Consider the following 26,510-nt stretch of genomic DNA (forward strand, 5'->3'; position numbering starts at 1 on the left):
TGTCTGTTTGCGCCCCCCTTCGTGCACAAAGGGAACCGAAACCGACCACCAAAACCAACAACATCCAACGACTCATAACCATTGGAGCCCCCCTGTCTGCTCCCAATAATTATATCCTGTTGTTCTACTGTTCTCCCTCTTATCTACCTTCTATATATATATATATCCTTCTATACATATATCTTATAATATATGAATCCTCCATTTATATCTCATACTCCTAATCAATGAACACAGGACTTCTCGCTGTTGTCTCGTCTCTCGATCTCCTGATTGACTCTGAAAGGAAGTCCCTGTTTGTTCATGATTCACCGCCTGTGCTCTGTTGTTTCAAAACGCTCTCTACAACGTCTCCGCAGGGAAACCCCCTCCGATGTCCGCCTCGTTCTCCCCTGGGCAAACACCGCCTGCGACCGCTGGACTCCGCCTCGTCGGCCGTCTCCGCCCCGTCGGTCATCTCCGCCCCGTCGGTCATCTCCGCCCTGTCGGTCATCTTGGTTGAGGCTCATCTCCACCGCCGCCGTCTCCTCCCTCTCGTCGTGGATCATCTGTGTACCAGGCTGCGGTGCCTGGCCCCTGCGGCTTCCTCCTCCTCCAGTCTGTCTCCTGGCCATCTCCATCGCTGTCGGTGTCATTCCCCCCTTGAAAGCAGAAACACAACACCGGCAGTCTTTCTGTACACTCGACCCTGTGTTTTCTATTAGTCTACCGTGGCTTTGGGCCTGCAGCTCGTTCTCTATATATATTTTTTTTCCTCTGCAAGCCCCTGCCATGGCCACGCCCTTTCAGACTGTTGGACGGTGTGAGTGTCCTACAGCCCATGGCGCTATTTGTTCTCTATTAGTCCCCCACCTTCTCAACACCCATATCTAATCCTACAGGGCTGTTCCCTGTTTTGTTGTCTTCCGGCGTGACACCAGCAGCTAAACGATACCCACTCGGCGCTCTACGTTTGTCCCACGGTTGACCCCCAGCGCGCGCCAGTTCTTTCTGGTGACGTGTCCCCTCAAGACTCTGCCTATTTATTAGGTGTGAGAAGGCCCCACTGGAGATCGAACTCCCTCTTATTTCATAATTAAACTTATTTAATTAACCTGTATATCGATCTTATTATTATGATAATAACATACAACCGAGCATCGCTCTTAACATACAACAGAGCAGGTTGGTTCCCTGCTCCTAACTCACATACGTACTCGTACTATCATCTAACATACAACAGAGCTGTCCGTCGCCCTATACCCTACGGGGCTGTCTACCGTCGCCCTGGAGCTGTCACCGTTGCTCTATACCCTACGGGGCTGTCTACCGTCGCCCTGGAGCTGTCACCGTCGCTCTATACCCTACGGGGCTGTCTACCATCGCCCTGGAGCTGTCACCGTCGCTCTATACCCTACGGGGCTGTCTACCGTCGCCCTGGAGCTGTCCCGTCGCTCTATATACCCTACGGGGCTGTCTACCGTCGCCCTGGAGCTGTCCCGTCGCTCTATATACCCTACGGGGCTGTCTACCGTCGCCCTGGAGCTGTCCCGTCGCTCTATATACCACACTTTGAGTTCCTTTACAAAGTTCTCACATACACCACCGTGTATACACACAAGCAGTTGGTAATTTTGAAAAAATTCAACTCCTTAATTAACTTAAACTCTACATATTCGCCTATGGGTAATGGAAACTCCCCAGCACTACCCCCCCCCCCCCCCCCTCCGCAATTAAACTCCTTAATTGAATTAAACTCTAAATATTCCCCTATGGGTAATGGAAACTCCCCAGCACTACCCCCCCCCCCCTCCGCCACTAGGTGGCGACCTACTCCTCCATTTGCCTGTATTATCCCACTGCCCCCCTAGATGGCGGCCAAAACTCAGTCTAGAGGATTGTAGGTCACTTCCTGATTCTAAACCCCTCGTGGCTCTGCGGCCATTTTGACTCGGTGCAAATGGCTACTCTCTCAACAAACGGCCGCTGCCCTTTTTTCCAAGGCCTGAAAACACCGCTGTTTTTCCTCTCTTTCCTATCCATTATCAGGGGACGCTTTCTCAGACTAATACTCTTGCCTGATCGGACATAATACACACTGGTACAATCTCCTTTCGACTTTCCTTCTGTTATGAAAACAGTCCCGCCATAACAATTTTTCGATCTGATTCAAGCGCCCCCCCCCCCCCTTTCCTCATCTCGCATTTACCCTCCTTAAACCAAAACTGTGCAGCCTGCCTCATTTGCTTTTCATTCTCTGTAGATAACACCCTCGATTTTCACCATGGCTCTCTGCTCATATTATTACAGCTGGCATTCTCTCTGTCGAACTAGAAATGTTTACGTTTACGGATTCACTATCTGTTCGTTTTTATTTGGCTTAAAATCAAAACAACCGTGTGCACAGTGAACTCACATTTTTGATCGGAGCGCTGTTTCCCCTACAGCGCTGGTTCGCCTCCTGACCGCTCGACTCGCCGCTCTCTCCCAGGGCTGACCGGCCTTGCTTCGATCATGATTCTCCCACACATTGATGACTGTTGTCCACTGTCGCCCCATTATTGAAAAAGTCTTTATCCGTTGTTCTTATCTCTTGCAAATCCGGCTGTCATCAACAACCAACTGTTCCCGTTGTTTTAATCTCTTGCAAATCCGGGTCCCAACGGCATCAACTGTAAGATTCTGATCAAACTGGCCAGTATCACGTCTTCGTCTGTTTGGCTCTCCATCCAATTCCTCTGCGTTGTGTACTTTTAATGGTCCTGACGTCTCAGATACTGGTAGATAAGATCCTTATCTCCCCCCCGTTAGTGCAATCCATAAACCATAATACTTCTCCACTTCCGTAAGAATTCGACACTTCGACACTGTGAGATACCTTATGAGGAGAAGCGTTGTTTTATTGCTATAAACAACCTCATGTTATCAGATGTTATCAAATTGTATCGTCCTTGAAGAGTCTATTCTAATGATCTCTCGGTGTGTTCAGATTGTCCTTTTGTTATTCAGTCCAATAGTGGTCAGGCCTAGTCGTTAGCCTAAGACCATCCTCGTGGTAGCCGAAGCTACTGGTGATGTGCCATTCTCCCCCCCCCCCCCCCCCCCCCCCCTCTCTCTCAATGAGAGGAGAGAGTCTCTTCTGGTTTCTTCCCTCTTAGTCTCAGTCAGATTTTAGTCTGCTCAACACCCGGAAACACCGTTCGACTTATAGATGTTCGTCGTCGCAACGACGGCCCCGCCTTCTGGTTGTCATGTGACGTGTTGTCATGACAACTGCGTTTAACCTTTCACACATTAAAATGCAGTTTCATTCACTGTTGCATTAAGATGAACCTCTCTCCCTCCTGCTCTGGGAGAGTACACTCTAATCTCAGATGTTCTTCTAAGGAATTCATAACAAAACCCTCACTGACGCGGCCTGTGCCTGTGAAATCACTGGTTCCACCACCGTCACCGTCTTCCATGCACATTTCAATCACCGTTTTAGCTGTGGTCATCTCTCCCCAATTTATACATCACATACATTGAAAAAGCACCGTTTTCTCTCAACAGGTCCAAATTTGATAACAATACCACAGAAAATGAGTGTTTTACACAACTTTTTATAATGGTATGTCTATGCGTTTTTCCAAAATGGCCACTTGGAGTCTCCAAATACAAGATACAAGATTCATTTATGGCCACACAACCAGGTTGGTGGTATTTGCGATCGGTACAGAGTGTATTGAAGCTCTACAGTACATACAACTGGAACATAGATACACCCCCCCCCTTCCCAGCAATACAAATAAAATGACCACTTGGAGACCCTATGTCTCCAAATGCTATAACTCTTGAATGCTTCAACATACAGTCAGCATCTCGGGCTCTAATGAAAGGTTACACATAGTTACACATTATTTATAATAAAATAAAATAAAATTATATAATACAAATATATATTATTAAAATAATTTATTTTATGCGAGCACCTAATACCTTGAGTAGGGTATCAATCGAACGGTGACAATCTTAGCTTTCAAGCAATGTATGGGTTCATTGGCATAAAATCATTGGATCGCCTTAAAAACGAGGCCAAAGTGCCGCAAGTGCAAAACGGGACGTATAGGTGCCAGTTGTATGAAGCACAATTTCTGGAGGGTCATACAGAACCAAGCATTTAACTATAATGTACATGTACCTTATATGTGACAAATAAAACAAAACTTGAAACCCTAATGTTTGACCTTCTATGCCATTTGTTGTAAATGATGATGCTATTTCCTGTGCGCAGAGGGTGGGCTTCCTGCCAGCGAGTGGCTCCCCGGAGGAAGTGGTCTGGGTGACCCTGGAGGAGTCTCCGAGCCAGCAGGACATTGACTGGCAGATCCTGAACTTCAACCCTCCCCCAGACCAAGACAACAGGCAGTACCGTAAGAGCAAACCTCCCCTGTTGACATACGTCTCTTAACTCGGCTCATCTCCAAACACGTTCGCTCTGCGCCTCACTGTTTCATAGCTCTGAATGGATGCAATAATTGTATGTGCATTTCCCAACCCTAGCACCTGCTTACATCTACAACCTCCTTCAACACTATACTCCCTCCCGCTCACTCCGCTCATCCAACTTAGCCCTTCTGAGCACACCACACTACCGCCACAGTCCACAGAAAGCAAATCATTCTCCTCCTCTGCTCCCCGACTCTGGAATCAACACATCAAAGAAGCCCCATCCGTAGAAACATTTAAGTCCCACCTCAAAACTCCCTAACCCTAACCCACCAGTTCAACCTTGCATACCCTCACTCCTGACCCTCCAACCCTTGCATCACTTACCTTTTCACATCTGTACACGCCTATATATTATAAAAAAAATAAAAATTATAAAACAATTCTCTCTTGTCGTCAAGAGTCACCTTTTTGTCCCATCAGCTGGGAAATTTGTCTTGGGCTTACACCCACTACAGACACATACAGACATGACGCAACACAACTGACTCCAAACAATACACAATATAAAAGATACAGTAAAGTACCTGCACAGCAGAATGTCTGGCAACACCACATTAGAATAGTATACACAAATAATATAATATTATAATATTATAGTATACACGATAATATAACAACCAAATATCCGTTATTCGATAGTTGCCCTTTATCTGGCCCTATTTAAAAATGTACTGTATTTGTCCATGTACTGTAATGCAATGTCTGTAAAGTGCTTTGAGATAATAATACATTTATTTTATATAGCGCCTTACATTAGGCATCTCAAAGCGCTTACATAAGATACCTTATGTAAGGGCTATATAAAATAAATGTATTATTATTATTATGATGGAGGTAAGAATTATCTCTGTGCAGGAGGAATGTGTCTGAACTATTGATTATTTGTTTAAAATTCAACTTCATTATCAACTTTCAAACATATACGTTTATTTGTTGTATACAGTAGACTGCTAAAATATGTTTTGCCTGATAAGAAAAGACATTTCTGAACAATGACACCGAGATCATTGGCAAACAAATAAAATGTATGAATTATGTATAATAATGTAGTAATTATCCTGTAATGGTAACTAAATACTGTAATAATTTACCCCATCAATCCAATGCTGTGCACATCCTTACTGGACATGATCTTTTGACGGTACAAGGTATGTGTGATGAAACTACCCACAGTAAGGTATTGGAACTAATGACTTACTGTGACTCTTAATGTGATGGGGTACCAATGGATGTGTGTTTTGCAGCTGGCCTTGATTTCGAAGCGTTGCTGCTCAAACCAAAGGACACGGAGGAGGGAGTGAAGCTGCCTCTTATCGTCGTCCCTCACGGTTGGTTTTCATATCGGGCTGCATGGATTTTGGCCACAACTTAAAAATCGTATCACAAAAAGATATTAGTATGTGATTACTTCCATTTCATCTAAATGAATAACTTGGTGACTATTTTTAAAAGTCTCGCCATCTCTGCTGCTATAGCGGAGTTGTCTTACTGCAAAACATGGAATATTGTTTCCGATTTGAACATTGTTTACATCACAAAGACTGAAATGGTGTGTTCTATGCCAGTGGTTCTCAACTGGTGGTTCACAACTCAAAAGTGGGTCGCAGGGCCATTTTGAGTGGGTCGAAGATGTGTGTGGGGAAAAAAAGGACATACGTTTCCCATGACGCGGTGCGTGTTCATTAGCTGTTTGCTGCCAGCGTTGTCATGACAGTAACACTAACGTCGTCACATCAGTTAGCCCTCATTGATTCAAGCATTTGTAAACATGGCGAAACGCAAATACGACACCGACTACATTAAATATGGGTTTTCTTACATTGAGGACAAAAGAGAGGGACCAAAACCTCAGTGTGTTGTGTGCAGTTACGTGCTAGCACATGAAAGCATGAAGCCATCAAACATTAATATTCTTCATAATAAGATGCTGTTCAGTATCCCCTGAACTTGTTTAAAAAGCATATATGTCTGTAATTCAAGATAAATCTGCCTTCTGTAGTTCTCTGTAGCTCACTTGGTAAAGCATGGCACTAACAAGGCTGAGGTTGTGGGTTCGATCCCATGGGACTACATTAGGGCTGGCCCCGACTAAGGATTTGGTTAGTTGACTTTAATTGGCCGAAATTAGCCGATAGTCGACTATGAAAAAAAAATATATATATATACCGGTGTGTATATATATATATATATATATATATTTTTTTTATCATTCCATTTGGGCTGTGGGGGTGCTTAATGTCTGAAGGAGTCTACTGAAGGCTTCTTGTCCTCTGCAAAAGCATGCAATTGGTCCACTGATGGATACATCTTGATATTTGTCTAGTCTAGTGTATTCATTAGATGGGTTAAAATCCTCTTTCAGTGCCTCTGTGCCTGTTTTCTTAGGCTGTTAGCCTCTGGTATGCGTGCCATTAGCGTTAGCCACGCTTCTAGGCCTCTTTTCTTTTGGAAAGAATGATAAAAAATATATATATATATATATTTATTTATTTATTATAATTCTTTATTTATATTTTTGCATTCGACTAAGAGGTAGGCAGTCGACTACGGCTCCTTTGGATTGATTAGTCGACTATTCGACTAATAGGGGTCAGCCCTAGACTACATATACTGAAAATCTATGCACTCATGTACTGTACGTTGCTATGGATAAAAATAAAAGCATCTGCTAAGAAGCATAATATATTTTATTTCATTGGGTTTTTAGTAGGGATGCTCGATATTGGCTTTTTTTTACCGATATTGTCCAACTCGTAATTTCCGATACCGATACCGATATATGCAGGGTTTCCCCCCCCCAAAAAACGGAATAATTTCAGGTAATTAACATTACATATCTCTTGTTGTGGAATTAACACAACATTATGCATACTTTTGACAATAAATAAAATCAGAATTTGTTCTTACTTGCTTGCCTGGGTAAATAAACGTTATAGAAATGTAAAAAAATATTTTAAATTTTTTTTAAACCGATACCGATATTTTCCGATATCACATTTTAATGCCGATATCGGCCGATAATATCGGACATCCCTAGTTTTTAGCCCTAGTTGCACTTTTGTTGCACTTTCTTTTGTTTATTTCATGTTTTTAACAATGCATGAAGGATTGTGTATTACTGCACAATTTTTGTGAAATAAATCAAAGTGGTTAAAAGATGTGGGTCGCAACTTGATGCCTAAGGAAAAATGTGGGTCCTGAGGCTAGACCAGTTGAGAACCACTGTTCTATGCATATTGTTAATCTGCAGTTTATACATAATCTGTCTTTCTCCATTAGGTGGTCCTCACTCTGTGATTGTAGCAGAGTGGCTCCTCTCCTCCTCTGTGATGTGTAGAATGGGCTTCGCTATATTACTGGGTGAGTTTAATCTTTGGAGCATTCAGAGCGTGAACCCCGGTTTGGTGTAGGGAAATCCATCCATTAATTAGATTAGATTAGATTCACTTTATTGTCATTACACAGTACAAGACAGAGCAACGAGATTGTGTACGTCCAACCAGGATGTGACAATCAACAGTCGGTTGCAATATAAGACACGCATGAATAAAACTGTAAGACAACATTTGTGGTCCTGTTGGTTCTGCCTGGGAGGCTGTGGCAGCGAGTACCCCGCAGGCGGGTGGACAGCTTGTGTCTTGAGTTTAAGTACACATGCACATACTGTGGTGTTCTTTAATTTACCTTACAAATGAGGAAGAAACTGTTTCAAAGGTTTATTCCAGAGTGATTGAACAATGTTAAGGATATCACAGCTGTGGACAACACTTCCCTTCCGCATGGGGAGGGTTGTGTGTGTGTCAGAACAAGTATACAGTGGTTCTTTATACTGTCACACACAACATACCGTCGGCACTGGTGGCCGATGTGGTCAGGAGCTCCGCTGAGCTGGAGTCTTTAGAGTCGTTCAGACGAGAGACGTCTCCGATGGCAGTTGCATATGTGTAGGAATGTCTTCAGGAATTTGCTTATCACTTGTGTCAGAATTGCTCACAGAATTTCACAATACCATATATATATATTCTCACCACATACTGTATATACCTATCCACACCCGTCTGTATTTACCTGCACATAGTCCTTTTACATATCTGTAGATTCTAGATCTACAGTATATTATCTGTACATATCCTACTCTTACTAGTTACGCTGCTGGCCAGGATGACTACTACAGTACCATACTGTCTTTACCTGTATCACTGTACATATTATACTACAACTCTGTACATCTGATTAGCACTACTAATCACCTGTACATTGTATATTGCTGTTGCACTTTACTGCTACATTTGCACTCTGGCTGGATGCCAAACTTATTTCCGTTGTACTGTACTTGTGCTGTATGATTACAAATACATTTTAATCTAATCTAATCTTATCTAATCGAATTAGTCTGGCAGTGTGGCTTTCTGTCGGCTAAAGATTAAGATTAATTGAATTTGTATGAATAGGTCAATGTTTTGAGCTGCACAAACATTTATTTCCAAAATGGAAAATATTGTTACACCCTCAAACATATAACTATACATTTTCTGAAGCTGTAGGTGTCAGTGTCACACATTTCCTGTTGTGAAGAATAATCATCAGATCTATCACTGTATATATGCAAAAGAAAATTAACAAATATTGAGTTATTGAAATATGTGAATATCACAAATGAATAACATTATGCTAGATCATAGTCTCTGGTTGATAATCCATAGGAGTTAATGTGTATCTGTGTTGTTTCAGTGAACTACCGCGGTTCTATTGGCTACGGCCAGGACAGTATCTTCTCACTACCTGGTAACGTGGGGACTCAGGACGTCAAAGACGTCCAGGTGAGAGCGTTACTAATAATACTTTAACCCTTTCACTGCCACACTACAGAAGGTTAACCCTTTACTGTCGCACTACATACGGTTAACCGTCTGTAGTGTGATAGTAAAGGGTTAACCTTCTGTAGTGTGGCGGTGAAAGGGTTAACCTGCTGTCGTGTGGCAGTGAACGGGTTAACCTTCCGTATTGTCGCAGTGAAAGGGTGTTTAGTAGTGCGGCAGTGAAAGGGTTAATACAATAACTCAAAATCCTTTTAGTTTTTGAGCAACATTATGTCCCAAGATTGAGAACCACTGATATAGATTAATGCATATATGAGTAAGGGTGTTTCTATATTTCTATATTCTTGCACACCTGCATATAACCGTTAGCTCTGTATGATAGCATGTATAATAATGCTGTATATACTATATATATATATTTATTCTCACCGCATACTGTATATACCTATCCTCACCTGTCTGTACTTACCTGCACATAGGCCTTTACTACATCTATATCTGTACATATCCTACTCTTACTAGTTACGCTGCTGGCCAGTATGACTTACTGCCATACTGTCTTTATACCTGTATCACTGTACATGTTATACTGCAACTCTGTACATACATCTGATTAGCACTACACCCAGTAATACTAATTTGTATATTTTGTACCCAGTTTAATCACCTGTACATTGTATATTGCTGTTGCACTTTACTGCTACATTTGCACTCTGGTTGGATGCCAAACTTATTTTCGTTGTACTGTACTGTGCTGTATAATGATGACAAAACACTTCTAATCTAATCTATTCTATTCTGATAATAGTATATAGGCCTGATTTATACAAGTGAAGTCCGTTTCTGATTCCTTTCACTCTTTACTTGGTGTTCACCACTAATGGCTCTCTTACTCTTGTCATGTTTTTATGTATTTATTTATGTATTCTTTTCCCCCACCAGTTTGCTGTAGAGAGTGTCCTGCAGGGCGGGGGCTTTGATGAGCAGAAGGTGGCAGTATCCGGGGGCTCCCACGGGGGGTTCCTGGCCTGCCACCTGATTGGACAGTACCCAGACTTCTACAAGGCCTGTGTGGCTCGCAACCCTGTCATCAATCTGGCCTCCATGATCGGCAGCACGGACATCCCAGACTGGTACACACACACACACACACACATACACATACACATACACATACACATACACATACACACACACGCATACCCTTACACATACACATACATACACACAAATACACATACACACAACACGCATGCATTCACTGGTTACATCAGTCACAAGTCAGTAATTCACAACTACATTCTCCCTTACTCTTTTACTTACTCATAGTATATATTCAGATTCTAAGTGTTATTGCCCATATGTATTGTAACGTATAACATAACTGACCGAGCACATACTCTCATCTGCACCTTTGATTACACTGTTTACCTGCTCATATTCTTATATTCAGAGGTAATCATATAGTTTACACTGCTTATTTAATTTTTTTTACTTTTCTACCGTACTATAATTGTATTGCCTGTATTTATGTTGTCTACTATTACCCTGCCCATACCTGTACCTCCCCCCTCCCCCATGCCGTTATGATGCCTGAATTTTCCCCAAGGGGATCAATAAAGGAATATCTCATCTCCGCTCGGCTAACTGATGTGTACGTATGTCTTCACCAGGGCTCTACAGTGCGACCAAATTGCTTGCATATGCCCCTAAAAATATGTGTGCGAACCGTAAAAATCAATTACGCGCACGCTGTGCGAGTACAGATTACAGCCTCTCGTCTTTTTTTTCCTCCGCCGCGAGAATCATTAAACTACAAGTCCCACATTGCACTCAAGCCAACGGTCCAATCACAGTAGAGTGACGTGACTGGTTTCATGAGAAAGAAAGCAAATGACCAATCGGAAGCTCTCATTTGGCTTGTTTACTTCCTGAAACGCCACCATTGCGATATGCGAGAGTTTCCCGAGACATGTAACTTCTAGTCTTACCAATAGCAATATATTTTAGAACACCTAGATTTAGCGATAGCAATAGTAATATAACGTTAATGCAACAAAACGAATGCCTTGCTTTGTTAATCATAACGTTGATGCAGTAGCGTATGCCGTTGTGTTGACTATAACGGACATGATAACAACATAACACTGTGTACACATTCAAATTGCGATAATCGATTCTAACATTTTCAAATCGATGCAGTTGAATTTTCCCCTTAGGATCGATGCATTGTTACACCCCTACACCAAAGTAACTGCCGGCCCACTGTGTATATGTGTACAGCTAACTTGGCTAGCGTTATGAACAGCAGAGGTGGGCAATAGGGTCCAGCTGCAGCGCCGGACGGCCGGAGTGCAAGCGGTGTGACGTAATTGGCAGACTCGACTGTCAATCAATGGTCTACCTGACACACAAACTCATAAACAATGTTTCTGTACTGGAGGTGTACAGTATTTCAATAGGCAACCCTGAAAGGATTATTTATCTAGAAGAGCAACACAGCCAAAACATAGGCATTGTATGCATAAAAGGGGCTAAAGTTAAGTGACTGTTACTTTTGTAGCAGTAGTTTGATTTGATAGTTTATTTGATAGGGACAGCACATGTTAATGAACATCAAGTACAAAATGTAAACATGCAGGGTTGTAGCAAGAGCTAATTTACACATATGCACGCACAGTACAAATATAAATTTATTTTTGAAAAAAAAAAAACTCTTTTACTTGAAATATTTTCACTGTGCTCCTAAATTTCTTTGTGTGCTCCTAACTTTTTTCATTTAGGAGCACCTGTGCCCCTAGTGAAAAAGGTTAGCGTAGAGCCCTGGTCTTCACCCAGGTGTATGGTAGAGACTGGGTATGACTACAGTACTAACTGATGTGTACGTATGTCTTCACCCAGGTGTGTGGTAGAGACTGGGTAGGACTACAGTACTAACTGATGTGTACGTATGTCTTCACCCAGGTGTATGGTAGAGACTGGGTAGGACTACAGTACTAACTGATGTGTACGTATGTCTTCACCCAGGTGTATGGTAGAGACTGGGTACGACTACAGTACAGCCTGTCTACCCGACCCTGCTGTCTGGGAGCAGATGCTCCTAAAGTCCCCCATCAAATACGTCAAACAGGTGTGTGTGCGTGTGCTTGTGTGCGTGTGCGTGTCCTTCAGTGTCTTGAGACAAATGTTGTTGTGTGTGTGATCTTCGTCCCAGGTGAAGACCCCGGTCCTGCTGGCCTTAGGGGAAGATGACCGGCGTGTTCCCAGCAAGCAGGGAGTGGAGTACTACAGAGCTCTAATGGAGCTGCAAGTCCCAGTGCGGTGAGTGGCTTGTAGGGATGCGTGTATGCTTTCTACAACGCAGTTGGGTGATTTGCGATTCTTATTGGCCACTGACGTTTCTGGTCATGTGACATGTGCGCCCAATAGCGTGACGAGCTGTGTCTTTGCCCATTTCCGCGTCGAACAGCCTGCAAAGCACCTGGCGTTCTATCGCCATGCTCTAAGACAAACTCTAACCTTAACCAACTTCGAAAGAGTGCCTAAGCTTAACCGTCGAAAGAAGGGCAGGCGTTCTATCGCCATGCTCTAAGACAAACTCTAACCTTAACCAACTTCGAAAGAGCGCCTAAGCTTAACCAGTGTAGACACTTGCGGTCCCAGGATTGGGCGTACATGTCATATGACCAGAAATGACCTGGCCAATCAGAATCGCAAATCGCCCAACTGCGTTGTAGAAAGCATACAAGCTGTAGGGCGTGGGTACAGAATCCGGTACTTTTTTTTCTTTTTTTTCTTTTTTTTTTTAACTTTTTCTGTATTTTTGCTCCCATCCCAATTTAGTCTATGCCAATTCCCTTCCTGGTCGTTGCGCGCATTGTCCCACTGTCGGCCTAGGGAGGGTGTAGAACTACCAGATGCCTCCTCCGATACATGTGGAGTCAGCCAGCCGCTTCTTTTCACCTGACAGTGAGGATTCTCACTGGCGGAATGTAACACGTGCGGACGTTCACGCTATTTCCCCCAGATCCCCTCCCTGCTGAACGAAAGGTTATCCTATAACCTAGTTATATGAATACTGGCTGAGCGTCTCGCTCTTTGCCATTATGAGATATCTCTTATCTCCTAGCACCTACTGTGCTCACGAACAAACAATTGGACTCGCATGCACGTGACCAGGCCACGCCCCCGCGTCCTACTATAAGACGCCGGACATGGTCACACTCTACCTTCCTCGGAAAAAATTTCCAACACTGAAAACCCAACCAAGGGACCTCAGGGCGCTAAGAGCGAGACGCTCAGCCAGTATTCATATAACTAGGTTATAGGATAACCTTTCGTTATATTATCATACTGGCCCTGTGGCACACACCCCTGCTAGCCCACCAAATGGCGGGTCGCAGGAGAGGTCACAGACCTCAGAACCGCCTGGGAGACAGAACCAGTCATGTCCATGAGGTAAAACTTAACGAAGGGACCCGGGGAGGACCAGGAGGCCGCAGCACAGATGTCCTCCACGAGGCCCCCCCCTAACAAGGCGGCAGAGGCCGCCACTCCACGAGTGGAGTGCGCCCTGACACCCCCAGGGGGGACCTGTCCAGCCAACGTGTAGCAAAGGGCAATGCCCTCGCACAACCAATGTGACAGGCGCTGCTTGGACACCGTACCAAACAACAGTCGATCGGCAGCCCTGAGATCCTGCGTCCGACTGAGGTAAACCCCCAATGCACGGCTCGCCTCTAACCCACTAGCGTGAGGAGGCGGATGAAACGCCTGAATCACAATATCCCTGGAGCGAAAAGAGCTCCGGATATTCTTTGGCACAAAGACTGGATTAGGCCTCAGAGACGCACCGCTATTGGCTCGAATAGACAGGCACTCAGGCCGCACCGAGAGAGCACACAGCTCACCCACACGCTTAGCGGAGGTGATGGCCAGAAGGAACACAGTCTTAAAAGACAGCTGCTCCAATGGCGCCTGCTCAAGAGGCTCAAACGGGGCCTCCGACAACCGGCCCAGGACCAGTTGGAGGTCCCAACTCGGAGACGGAGAACGTCCCACCGGCTTGAGACGCCGAGCGCCAAGCAGGAAACGTTTCACAAGAGGGTGGCTGAACAACGTACCACCCTCAAAACCCACATGACGGGAGGATATAGCTGCGGCGTATACCCTCACCGTCGAGGCCGACAGTCTACCCAAGATAGACTGAAGGAAGGAAAGAACAGCGTCCAGGGGGCAGGACACCGGATCCCAGCCCCCCACCTTACACCACTCTTGAAAACCATGCCACTTACCCGCGCAAACCGCGATTAGTGGACAGAGCGCGCGTGTTTCGGATGGTGTCGACCACAGAAGGGTCAAGACCCATTCCCTCCAGACTCACCCCCTCGGCAGCCAAACCTTCAGTGGCTGTCCCAGAACAGGGAACAGACACAGAGATCCGTGTGCCTGAGAGAGGGCCCGCGGTAACCAAGGAACAGGCCACGGCGGGGCTACCAAGAGCTGGATCAGGACCGGGAACCATACAGCCATGCCCCAGTCCGGCGCGATCAGGATCAAGGTCCTGCGCTCCCGACGTATCCGCTCCAACAGCTGAGCTATCAGGTGTATGGGGGGGGAACGCATACAGAATCCCGGGCGGCCATGGATACATCGAGAAAGCATCCACCCCCAGGGGAGGATTGTCCCCCCGACTGACCGAGAACCATAAGGGGCACTGGTGAGACTGTCTACTCGCAAACAGATCCACCGTGGCCTCCCCGAACTGGTCCCAGACCAGTCTGACTGTCTGGACGTAGTCCCCACTCGTCGGCATGAGGACCGCCCTGCGACATCACATCTGTGCCCACATTGTCCTTGCCAGGGATGTGGAGAGCCCTCAGGCTGCGCAGATTGAGAGACGCCCATAGCCAGAGCTCGACCGCCGCCCGGTGCAGATGGATGGAGCGTACTCCACCCTGTCTGTTGATATACGACGCTGTCGTCGTGTTGTCCGTCCTGACCAACACGTGCTCGCCCACCACCAGGTGGCCGAACCGCTTGAGGACCAGAAGGACCGCCTTCAATTCCAACACATTGATATGCAGTGCAGACCGGGTAGCATGGCATGTCCAGCTGCCCCCTACTGCGTTGGTCCGACACGTCCCCCCCCCATCCCGTGGGGGAGGCGTCGGTGAAGACCGTGACATGTGACAGCCTGCAGCCCATGGAGATCCCGCTGGTGAGGGTACCAGTCCTCCCCCAGTGGTCGAGATCCCCCAGTATTGACATGGGAAACTTCAGACGTTTCCACTTGCCTCTCACCAGGTCTATTTTCATACTGGAAAACCACCTCTGTATCCTCCTCATGAAGAGGAGGCCAAGAGGGACCACAGAGTGAGCAGATGCCATCATACCGAGCAGGCGCATCACAGACAGCGCCGTAACCGTCCTGCCAGGACGGAGCCCCCTGAGCGCGCCGAGAATATCCACTCGCCGTCGCTCTGAGAGGTTTGCCCTCATGGGCCTTGAGCTTAGAACCAAGCCCAAGTACTCCACCTATTGACTGGGAAGAGGAGTACTCTTCTTCCAGTTCACAGCAAAACCCAGACTGGTGAGGAATTCCACCACCAGCCTGGTATGAGGACCGGAGAGCGAGCTAGACACAGCTAGACGGCGACGTTTTTTTAGGGAGTGCTCATCTAATGTAGACTATCCCTCGGCCGCCAAGGCTGTCGGCCTTGCGATCACCTGTTTTCTTTGTGTCCAGGGTACCTCAAGCGGGGGAAACATGGCCGCTGGCTGGGGGCCTCGCCACAGTCGTTGGCGTGTGGGGCCTAGGTCAAATACCGCCTGCGCTCCTGCGGAAAGACCAAAGACTCCCTCTGCGGAGAGGGGAGCCCTGAGGAGAAGAAGTATTTTCTCCTCCTCAAAGGAAGACTGCTCCAACCAAAGATGCCTGTGAATAAGTGTTGACAGCATCCTGGTCTTCCCTGCGGTTATAGCTTGCGACAGAGTTAAAAGCTCTATAACCCCAAAAACATGTGCGATGTTTTCGACGTCGGCTGGCCTTAAGGCCCCACTACCTGACACCATTGTGGACAGAAAAGCAGTCAACTGAGCAATGACACTGGTCGCCGCTAAATTCCGTCCTGCGGCGGTATAAACTTCATCAGCCCATACAGCCACCTGCCGGGCCGACTCGCCCTCTGGCGTCGGCTTCCGGGTGGGACACGTTCAACCATGCCAGGGCAAAGGACCGATGCTACCTGGCCCTCAAGCCACGGCACACCTGCCTTGCGCCCTGTTGTCAGCCCATACACCCGTAAAAAGGGGTAAATAAGCACGTGCATGTGAGTGCCATTGTTTGTTCGTGAGCACAGTAGGTGCTAGGAGATAAGAGATATCTCATAATGGCAAAGAGCGAAATGCGATGGCCAGTATGATAATATAACAGGCGCCCCGACCGACCAGTAGGGACCGCAGTTTACAACAACCAGGACACATACCCCGCCGGCTTCCCACCCGCTAACACTGCCAATTGTGTTAGTAGGGACGACTGACCAAGCCGGAGGTACCGCTGACAGCTGGATTCGATCCCAGAGTCTCTGCGGTGATAGGCAAGTGCATTCTCCACTGCGCTACCCAGCCGCCCGTGAATCCGGTACTTTTAACTGGTTCCCGGCCAACCACGGACATGTCCGTGTTTCCGATCCAACGGTAGAGGGCCAACCACGGACATGTCCGTGGCAAGGTTGTTTTGGCTTTTATTCCATTTTAACACTTTGGGTGCCGGGAAACGCCTAAACACGTCATTCCCGGCCATGCTCAAGTTGCCGAAGACGCCTTACAGCGTCTTTAATATCAATATTTCAAAAATCTGGGATCGGATTCATATGTCCCCTCCGCTGGCCTGAGATCCACCAGGAGGACCCACTGAGCTCTCTGGCGTTTCAGGAGCGCCATCTGGTGGCCGATCGGCGCAATCGCTTAACAGGAAGTGCCGTAGAGGTTGTGCTGGTCGGCCGTATTACTTCCGGGCACTCGCTAATAGGTCCCGGGACTCGATCTCGACACACTACATAGCGATCGATTGCCAATAACTCGATAAACAACATGATTTGGACGTATATACCATTATACAAGCTGGAGATGGACCGGGTAAATCTACATCCCATAATGATAAAATTTCTACTCTACGATGATCGCCCAACGGCGCGCGGAGACTGGGGTGAGTTTTAGCGTGTAAAGTTACCGTCTTCGATACTAACTGCTATTATCAACATTTGACCCACATTACATGATTGGTATAACGCTGCCCACGGAATTATAAACGCCCCCTAGCCCATCCGGTCAATATCAGATAGTGTAGTAACTTCTAGAAGTACGTCTAGTTGGAATTTTTTATATCGCGCTGATTGCCATAAAACTGTATTGCATCATCAATATAATGTATTTGGGGCTATAGATCACGTTCTGGAGAAAGCTGCAGAAAGAGATGAAAACATACTTATACATTAGACCATACTTTACTATGAATATGTGAATGAAAAAGTTTAACGTTGCTACACAATGAACAATACATATAGGACTTTGAATGGGCCCTAATAATGGCAATGTAGCAATAGAATTTAAAAAGTTATAGCCCTGCAAAGAAGGGGACTTTCTCTATAGACAAATAGAGCCGGCAACCTACGGTTGATAATGAATTTAACCCATGGCAGCCAAAGTGTTAATAACCTACTCAATGTCACAGAGCGGCACTGCAGATTTACCCTACTCTTGGAATTCTGAAAAGTGCATTACCGGCCAGATCCTCGTAGGGGCGCTGTCTCGATAATGCAGTGTTCTCTGTGGCAGAACGGCGCTTTATTTTTTTTTTTACTTTGAATGGAGTTTCCTGTTAGCGGGAATCTATACGTTTAGCCTGTAGCTTGGAATTTCTTTTGCGACGCCGAATTCACTATGCAGTAAAGGAATATATCATCAGCCAATGGACATATCGATCTACCAGATGGCGATCGATAACTGGGAAATCCTTTTCGGTAGGGCTGCAACTAACGATTATTTTGGTAGTCGACTAATCTGTCGATTATTTTTTCGATTAGTCGACTAATCTAACTTTTATTTCTGTCACACCCTCCATCTCTGCTTCCTGTGGGCGCGGCTCCTTTTCCGGGCTCTTAGCAGACTTCTTAGCTTAACATAACAGACCGACAGTAAGTTTGGGGGAACTAATGGGATAACTGGGGTTGCAACAAAAGTGCAACTAGGGCTAAAAACACAATGAAATAAAATAATAATAATAATAATAATAATAATAATAATAATAATAATAATAATAATAATAAATAATATATCCTTCTTAGCAGACTTCTTAGCTTAACATCCCAGGGAACTAATGGGATAACTGGGGATGTTGTTTGCTCCTGACAAGAGTCTCAAAGTCTGGGGTGATGGTAGACAAAGCAACTCTGAGGTCATGTTCAATGTCCAATCTGTTCCTCTGCTTTGTCTTCAGCTGGACCAGAGCTGAGAAGCCACTTTTACAAAGATAGGTAGTGCAAACAAATAAAAATTATAAAAAATGTAATACAACGCATCGACGCAAAAATTCAGCGTCAATGAGTTTTTATGATCGACGTCGTCGACTAATCGTTGCAATCTTTTTCACGTAAATTACATGCTGATCAGGCCTTGTTATCATACTCAACCAGACGATCAGCGATGTGGCTACTGAGGCTAACGCCGTTATTGGTAATCAATAATCAGAAACAACGTCCCCCGCCCCCCCCCCCTTTCATGCATTCATGGTGGACCATGAATACCGACAATATGCATTTTGAGTTTTAGCTCTAGCTTCTGTAGTGCCGAAACGCCATTCGATTTAATGTTATTAGCTTAGCGCCCTGTATCTCGCCTTCCAGGAAATATACTAGACCAAATCCCATATAACGCTTATATTCAAGACGCTATAAAATGGGAACGTATTGATGAGAAAATTATTTCTTTAAGCCATTTTGAAGGGACTGTTTATGGTGTCAATTGACAATGAGAATGGACAGATAGCAATACTATAAAGTATAGATTTAGCTCTACAAACAGCCTCACACACAATGCACGTTTGTTTTGAAATGCTGGCCGTATAGTGTGAGATTAGACGGCCCCCAATGGCCGGGAATGTGTTAAGGGTATCAACCGAATCACGTCGGTACTACCGAGTACCGATTCACGTGAGATCCACCGATGCCACATTTCGGTAACGAGAAAAAATATATAAAGTCTGATGACGTCAATGTTTCGTTTACCACGAAACCCTATCAAGTGTGCCGCATGTTCACGTCAACGTTCACACGCACAATACACGCTTACCTAGGATTTGACTTGATTCAACAACAAAGCAGTCGGGGCAATGGCAAGCCGAAAACGGTCGCAAGTGTGGTTACACTTTACAAAGTGTACGCTCGCTGCAATATTATATATATATATATATATTAACAAATTGTTCTAAATGAATAATAATGATAATAAATCATTTGAAGTTTGGACACCTTTTTACAACTGAGGTAGGTAGATAAAGATTTTTTTAGACAAAGTACCAAAAAAGGTACCGTTGGGTACCGATATCGATTCACAGGTACTGGTATCGGTTCAAATGTGAACGGTACCCAACCCTAACGTGAAGTGGCTTTGTTGAAAATGGAGTTTGTTTATAGTGGCCTCGCCACTATAGTGGCCCTAATTATACCCCGCAGAATTGTTGTTCATAGTAAAGTACTGTTTTTAAAGGTGAACAGATACTGTCGGAATTTGGCTGCACTTTCACAGTCATCTTTTACAGTGTATGTATGTTCTAACTGGCGTATCACATTTATACTTACACACGTTTGTCATTTAGGTTGCTATGGTACCCAGGAAACAACCACTCCCTTTCCAAGGTGGACGCAGAGTCGGACAGCTTCATGAATGCCGCGCTGTGGATGACTCGACACTTGTGCCAGTGACGGCGCTCGGATGAGCTACAAACAGTGCACTAGTGGCGTTGCCGGAGCGAACGAGATAACACGGCAGGACACTGAGAGGCGGTCGCTCCCCTGTAAAGGACAGTGTGTGAGGTTCAAGCCAAAGCATTGCCAATGCAGACCAACCAAAAGGCACTTAACTCTCAATATAAACTCATCTGTGACTAGTTTGATGTCAACAGTTATTTTCCTAAATGAGTGTGTGGGGAATTCCATTTTTTGTCACAGGACCATCTGGCTGATAGTTTTGTCGGGTTACTTTCTCATTTGCAAAACTCTCTTTCGTGATACATCAAGGTCCTTTTTCCAACTTAATTTCTTTATATGCATTGATATATATATATATAAAGGGCTTTTCATTGTGACAGTTTATGAATGGTCCAGTCCACAAGTTATGGCAGTGGTGAATTAATGGAATCGAATGGATATTCTCGCTCACCACAGTTGTGACTGTTTCCAAGGTTACCTGCCCAGACACAAGGCAATAGTCCTTGTTGTGAATAGGGCACACGATGCACCATAATAAAGTGATTGTAACAGCCCCGCACCGCTTTTTATCTTTCATTTCGACGACATGGACGATGGTGATGAGGCTGTTTCCCCTTCCTCTGAAGCCAACAAATGGGGAATCGATTCCAACTTAATCAAATGCCGTTCCCTCATCCGGCAGACCGCAGAAAGAGAGAAGGGAACCGATCGGGTATTAGAATATCCAATGAGGTGTTTTCATGACGTTATCCAACTTTGTTGTACATCACATGATCCACATCTGGTCAGTCAGTGTATGACCACTGTATTTCACTTCTCCACAATGCTGCATGCTGTTGCGTGCTGCCTGTAACTAACCTACAGTCATCAGTTGAGTCAAATGAGTGCCTGAGCTGGCTTCTCAAGTTGCTTCTTGCAGATCAGTCCAGTACCGAACGATGGTAAGTGTACGTAAATAATTTGTCTTGATATGCAACTATTTATGGCAATAACGGGTCAATATGTATGTTTACTCAAAGTAAAAAATAAATGAATGAATTACCCACTGGACTTAAAAATAAAGTTGATTTACTGGGAAAACATTAAAGTGCATGATACTTGTTTTAAAGAACATACTGTAGGTATGTATCATACCATTACTTGTTTCAAGGAAAAGATGATTAGATTAGATTCAAATGTATTATCATTATTCTATTCAGCACAAGTACAATACAACAAAAATATGTTTGGCATCCAACCAAAGTCCAAATGTAGCAGTAAAGTGCAACAGTAGTATACAATGTACAGGTGAGGTGATTAAACTGGGTATACAAATTATTACTACTGAGTGTAGTGCTAATCGGATGTATACACAAGAGTTGTAGTATAATATGTACAGTGATGGAGGTATAAAGACAGTATGGTACTGTAGTAGTCATCCTGTCCAGCGTAACTAGTAAGATATAGTACATATATTATCTACAGATATGTAAAATGACTATGCAGGTAAATACAGACAGGTGTGGATAGGTATGTATGTGGTGAGAATGCATATATGTATATACAGCATTTTGTACATGCTATCATACAGAGCTAAGGGTTATTTGCAGGTCTATATATAGGGGTTATATGCAATTATATTCAGACAATTGTATATATATGCGGTGAATATAAATATGGGTATACAGCACTTGTACATGCTATCATACAGAGTATAAGTGTACACTAGTAGGAGGTGGGTAGTTCAGATTATTATGATTACAGTGTAGGGTTAGCTCTTATGAGCTCTATTACTTATGAACATTTCTGTGTAACTACATAACATGAGGTTTAGGGTGATACTGAATGTAGTATACGCTGCCCTAAGTCTCCTCACTGACAAAGCCCTCCACTCCCTAGCACCTGCTTACATCTACAACCTCCTTCAACACTACACTCCCTCCCGCTCACTCTGCTCATCCAACTTAGCCCTTCTGAGCACACCACACTACTGCCTTAGGTCCACAGAAAACATCATTCTCCTCCCCTGCTCCCCGACTCTGGAATCAATTCCCATCACACATCAAAGAAGCCCCATCCGTAGAAACATTTAAAGTCCCACCTCAAAACCCCCCAGTTCAACCTTGCATACCCTCACTCCTGATCCCCCAACCCCTGCATATACTTTTTACATCTGTACACACCTATATATTATTATTTTGTAATTATTATTATTTATTTTAATTTTCTCTCTGTCTTGTCTCTAAGCTGTCTCCCTTTCTCTTTAGTATCCCCACATTGTTGTCATTTTGATTGTCCATGTACTGTTTGTCCATGTACTATAATGCAATGTCTGTAAAGTGCTTTGAGATAACTTATGTAAATGTATTATTATTATCATTTTTGTCTGAAGCTTTTAATACTTGATTTGAAGCAACAGCATAATGCCTATTAAACTACATGTGAACTGTTTACTCTCTTCACAGGTTATGTTGCAATATGTCCTCTTTCTCTTAGTTTGTCAACAAGTGAAAGCTAGAAGACCTGCGTTCTTTCCCTGCGACAATGTGAACTCCAGCACAGTGGATTGCTCTTCCAGGGAACTTACACTCATCCCTCGGATCAGGTCTACGTCTGTGGTGTCACTTGACCTAAGCAATAACAAGATCCGACAAGTGAGAAGGAAGGATTTTTCAGACGTGCCAAATCTTAAACATTTGAATATATCATGGAATTGCCCGCCTGGCAACATGCGTTTGTCGGATGGCAGCTTGTGCGGAATTGAGATCCACTATGATGCGTTCAAGGACCTGATCAACCTCACGTCTCTCTGCCTGGCAAGAAACAGTCTCACCTCCCTCCCCTGGTTACCTGGCTCCCTCGAGGTGCTGGAGCTACAGAGCAATAGAATCCTAAATATAACCTATCCTCTAAACACCCCACGTCTTTGGAAGCTTCTACTCGGCATGAACTGCTTTTATTTGAATCCTTGCAACCGGTCAGTCTATGTACATGCAGATGTTTACAGGGAGCTTTTAAACCTCAAAGTTCTTGATCTAGGATACAACAGTTTGACATCGGTCCCTACAGAACTGCCACCCTCACTGACAAGGCTGAATCTGAGGGAGAATAATATCACTGAGGTGTTAGAAGGGGCGTTTTATAACCTGACCAGCCTTGAATACCTGTCTCTGGAGTGGAATTGCCAGCGATGTGACTATGCAGCCAGGCCATGCTTTCCCTGTCCTAATAATGACCCTCTCCGCCTCCACCCAAAATCCTTCAATGCTAAAAATTCCAACATCCGCTTCCTCAGCTTGAGGGGAAACTCTCTGCATGGTTTTCCCCCAGACCTCTTCCGTCCTCTAGGTCGGTTAAAAGGATTGGACATTTCCGACAACTTCCTTGCCAATGCCATCCGTGACGCCGCCTTCTTCTCGGAGCTGAGGGGTCTGACTTGGATCAGCCTCATCTATAACTACGAACCATTAAAGACATTTGCCGATCTTGAACTGTCCCCACATCTGGGCGACATCTCTGGACTAAATGTTCTTCTTCTCAGTGGAAACTTCTTCCACAGCCTTTCGTCTCAAAGCCTGGTGGTTCTGTCCAAGCTGCGTCACCTGAAGACACTGGAGCTGCGGATGAACTTCATGAGCTCTTGCAACATGAGCGCTCTCAGTCGGTTGCCTGCCCTTACTAAAGTTGACCTCTCGCAGAACATGCTGAACTTCATCCCATCCTGTTTGGAGTCAGAGACATTCCTGGAACATAGACACTCTCAGAATCAGAACTCGTATGATGCTCTTCACAATTTCCTTGACCTGCCCATAATGCTCCTAGATCGTACGGTTGACGCAAGTAACCTGTGGGAACATCCTGAAACACGTGTGTCTGAGATGTTAAAAGACAATGTATCACAAATTAACACAATATCGGATTTCAGAGACCATATCTGCCAGCAGGATAATTTGAAATTTGACCTCTCTCAAAATAACATTTTCTTCCTCAATGAAAGTGTACTCATTGGTATGGAAAAGGCTGTTTGCTTGGACCTTTCCTACAATTACATGAGCGAGACCTTGAGGGGTGGAATATTTCATAACATGGAAAACTTAGTATATCTCAACATGGCAAAAAACAGAATTGACCTTTACTACAGAGAGGCTTTCAATGAGCTTAATGCCACCCTGAAGGTATTGGATCTAAGTAACAACGAGTTCCACTTCCTGATGAGGGGCATGGGCCACCATCTTGAGTTCATTCATTATCTCACTCACTTGGAAGTCTTAAGTCTGGCAAACAACGAAATTGGGACGCGAGTAGATTCAAGGTTGAAAAGCAACTCTCTGAAATACCTCTACTTCTCTGGGAACCGCCTGGACATCATGTGGGACTCCTGGAGCAGCAATTACTCTTATTTCTTCCAGGACCTTGCTAACTTGTTTTATCTGGACATTTCCGAGAATAATCTGAGATCAATCAAAGGAGATGTGCTCCGCAACCTACCAAGGAGCCTTGAGGCTCTCAGCATCAGCAATAACCACCTGCCATATTTCCCATGGCAGAATATTTCAACACTTCTGCATCATCTGCGCCACCTCAACCTCAGTAAAAATGTCCTCACTGATCTACCCGATGCAGCCATAGAATTTGGATCAGAATTTGTTCTCTTGGACCTCAGTTTTAATGGGATTAGTTCTCTCCCTCAGAACTTCTTCAGCAGGGCCAAAACCTTAATTTACCTCTACCTGAGCCACAACAATCTCAAACAGTTATACCACAAGTCCCTCCCTGCCACTAGTATAAACGGCAGTGGCCTCCGCGAACTCACTCTGCACGGCAACCCCTTCAAATGTAACTGCGATAACTCAAACTTATTGGACTTCCTGTACTCCACCGATGCGCATATACCTTTTCTCGCCACGTATGTACTATGTGAATTCCCGGAGTCCCTCCAGGGCCAGAGCGTGTTCTCCATGGAGAAGCGTACCTGCCAGGATATCTATGGTAGCCTAGCGTTCCTCTTCACCTCCCTCTTGGCTGTTGCCTTTACTGTCCTGCCCCTGTTGAAGCACCTCTACGGCTGGGACCTATGGTACTGCTTACAAGTGCTGTGGGCGAAACACAAGGGCTATTCCCAGCTGTCTGGCACCGATTTCCACAACCACTATGATGCTTTTGTGGTGTTTGACGTGGAGAACCACGCTGTGAGGGACTGGGTCGACAACGAGTTAACCGTCCACATGGAGAACTCGGGTCACAGGAGCTTTCATCTGTGTCTGGAGGAGAGGGACTGGATTCCTGGGCTTTCTTGTATCGAGAACCTCGTCAACGCTGTCTATGGCAGCAGGAAGACGGTGTTCGTGCTGAGTAGCGGTGCAGAGGTGAACGGCGTCATGCGCCAGGCGTTCTTCATGGTGCAGCAACGACTTCTGGACGAAAAGGTTTGTAATGTGAACTTGTATTAGTTTCATTTGTCAATATTTTTACTTACTTTTCAATTTACAGATTGCGAGTGGAATTGTTGTGTTCATTAGGTTGAAAACCTAAAACAATCTCTCTTATTTTATCTAAACAAGGTGGATGTGGCCGTGCTGGTTCTGTTGGACAAGGTGTTTCCCAAACTGAAGTACCTTCAGCTTAGGAAGCGGCTGTGCAGGAAATCAGTGTTGTCCTGGCCCATAAACCCTCAAGCCCAACCCCTGTTCTGGAACAGAATGATAATGGCATTGTCATTGGATAACCTTAAATTCTATGACAGCAACATGAGTGAAAGCTTCATATGACTCTATACTTCAGATATTGTACATGCTTTATTAAGAGCCCCACACACACACACACACGCACGCACACACACACACACACACACAATCAATTGGTGTAGCAATTGGTCACAATGGGCAGGTGTTTTACAGTATATTTGTAATGTTAGTACTGTGTAGCCATTTTATATAGTATGTACTGTCACCCCCAACACCATGGGCCCACTTATCTTCACTCCTGGCGCAACCTGCACACTGATTACTGCTATTGGATTGAATCTGCGATGTCTACTTGCTAATATATTTCTGATGTTTTGAATGTCTGAATATGCCATGTTGTGTGATCTTAGGTGGATAGACAATACAGTTGCATGCATGTTGTTGGTAGGAAGTGAAAATCAAAGTGAGAGGGTGAGAGTGATCATTATTATTATTATTTGAGATGGCAAATAAGTGGGACCCCGCCACTCAATGGGTTTTTATTTAACCACGTCACTACGGTCCAAAAC

General features: G+C 44.8%; 2 protein-coding genes across 2 annotated transcripts in view; both read left to right on the plus strand.

Moving 5' to 3' along the window:
• Positions 1 to 21,275, plus strand: part of LOC311243885 (acylamino-acid-releasing enzyme) — a 48,336-nt gene extending 27,061 nt beyond the window's left edge. The window contains exons 15-22 of the mRNA XM_084333263.1: positions 4,253 to 4,391; positions 5,715 to 5,798; positions 7,750 to 7,830; positions 9,202 to 9,290; positions 10,233 to 10,423; positions 12,318 to 12,420; positions 12,505 to 12,611; positions 20,167 to 21,275. Of these exons, the coding sequence (XP_084189389.1) occupies positions 4,253 to 4,391; positions 5,715 to 5,798; positions 7,750 to 7,830; positions 9,202 to 9,290; positions 10,233 to 10,423; positions 12,318 to 12,420; positions 12,505 to 12,611; positions 20,167 to 20,272 (900 nt within the window). The 3' untranslated portion in view covers positions 20,273 to 21,275. The remainder of the gene's footprint in view (positions 1 to 4,252; positions 4,392 to 5,714; positions 5,799 to 7,749; positions 7,831 to 9,201; positions 9,291 to 10,232; positions 10,424 to 12,317; positions 12,421 to 12,504; positions 12,612 to 20,166) is intronic.
• On the plus strand, positions 20,865 to 26,248 carry tlr9 (toll-like receptor 9; the record flags this gene model as incomplete). The annotated part of the gene is made up of 3 exons (XM_084333544.1): positions 20,865 to 20,874; positions 22,754 to 25,683; positions 25,819 to 26,248. The coding sequence occupies 3 exons, from the start codon at positions 20,865 to 20,867 to the stop codon at positions 26,023 to 26,025; spliced, it is 3,147 nt and encodes a 1,048-aa protein (XP_084189670.1). The 3' UTR covers positions 26,026 to 26,248.
• Positions 26,249 to 26,510: the final 262 nt, after the last annotated feature.

Source organism: Notolepis coatsorum, assembly GCF_963971535.1.
Source record: "Notolepis coatsorum genome assembly, chromosome: 17".
Classification (NCBI taxonomy): Eukaryota; Metazoa; Chordata; class Actinopteri; order Aulopiformes; family Paralepididae; genus Notolepis; species Notolepis coatsorum.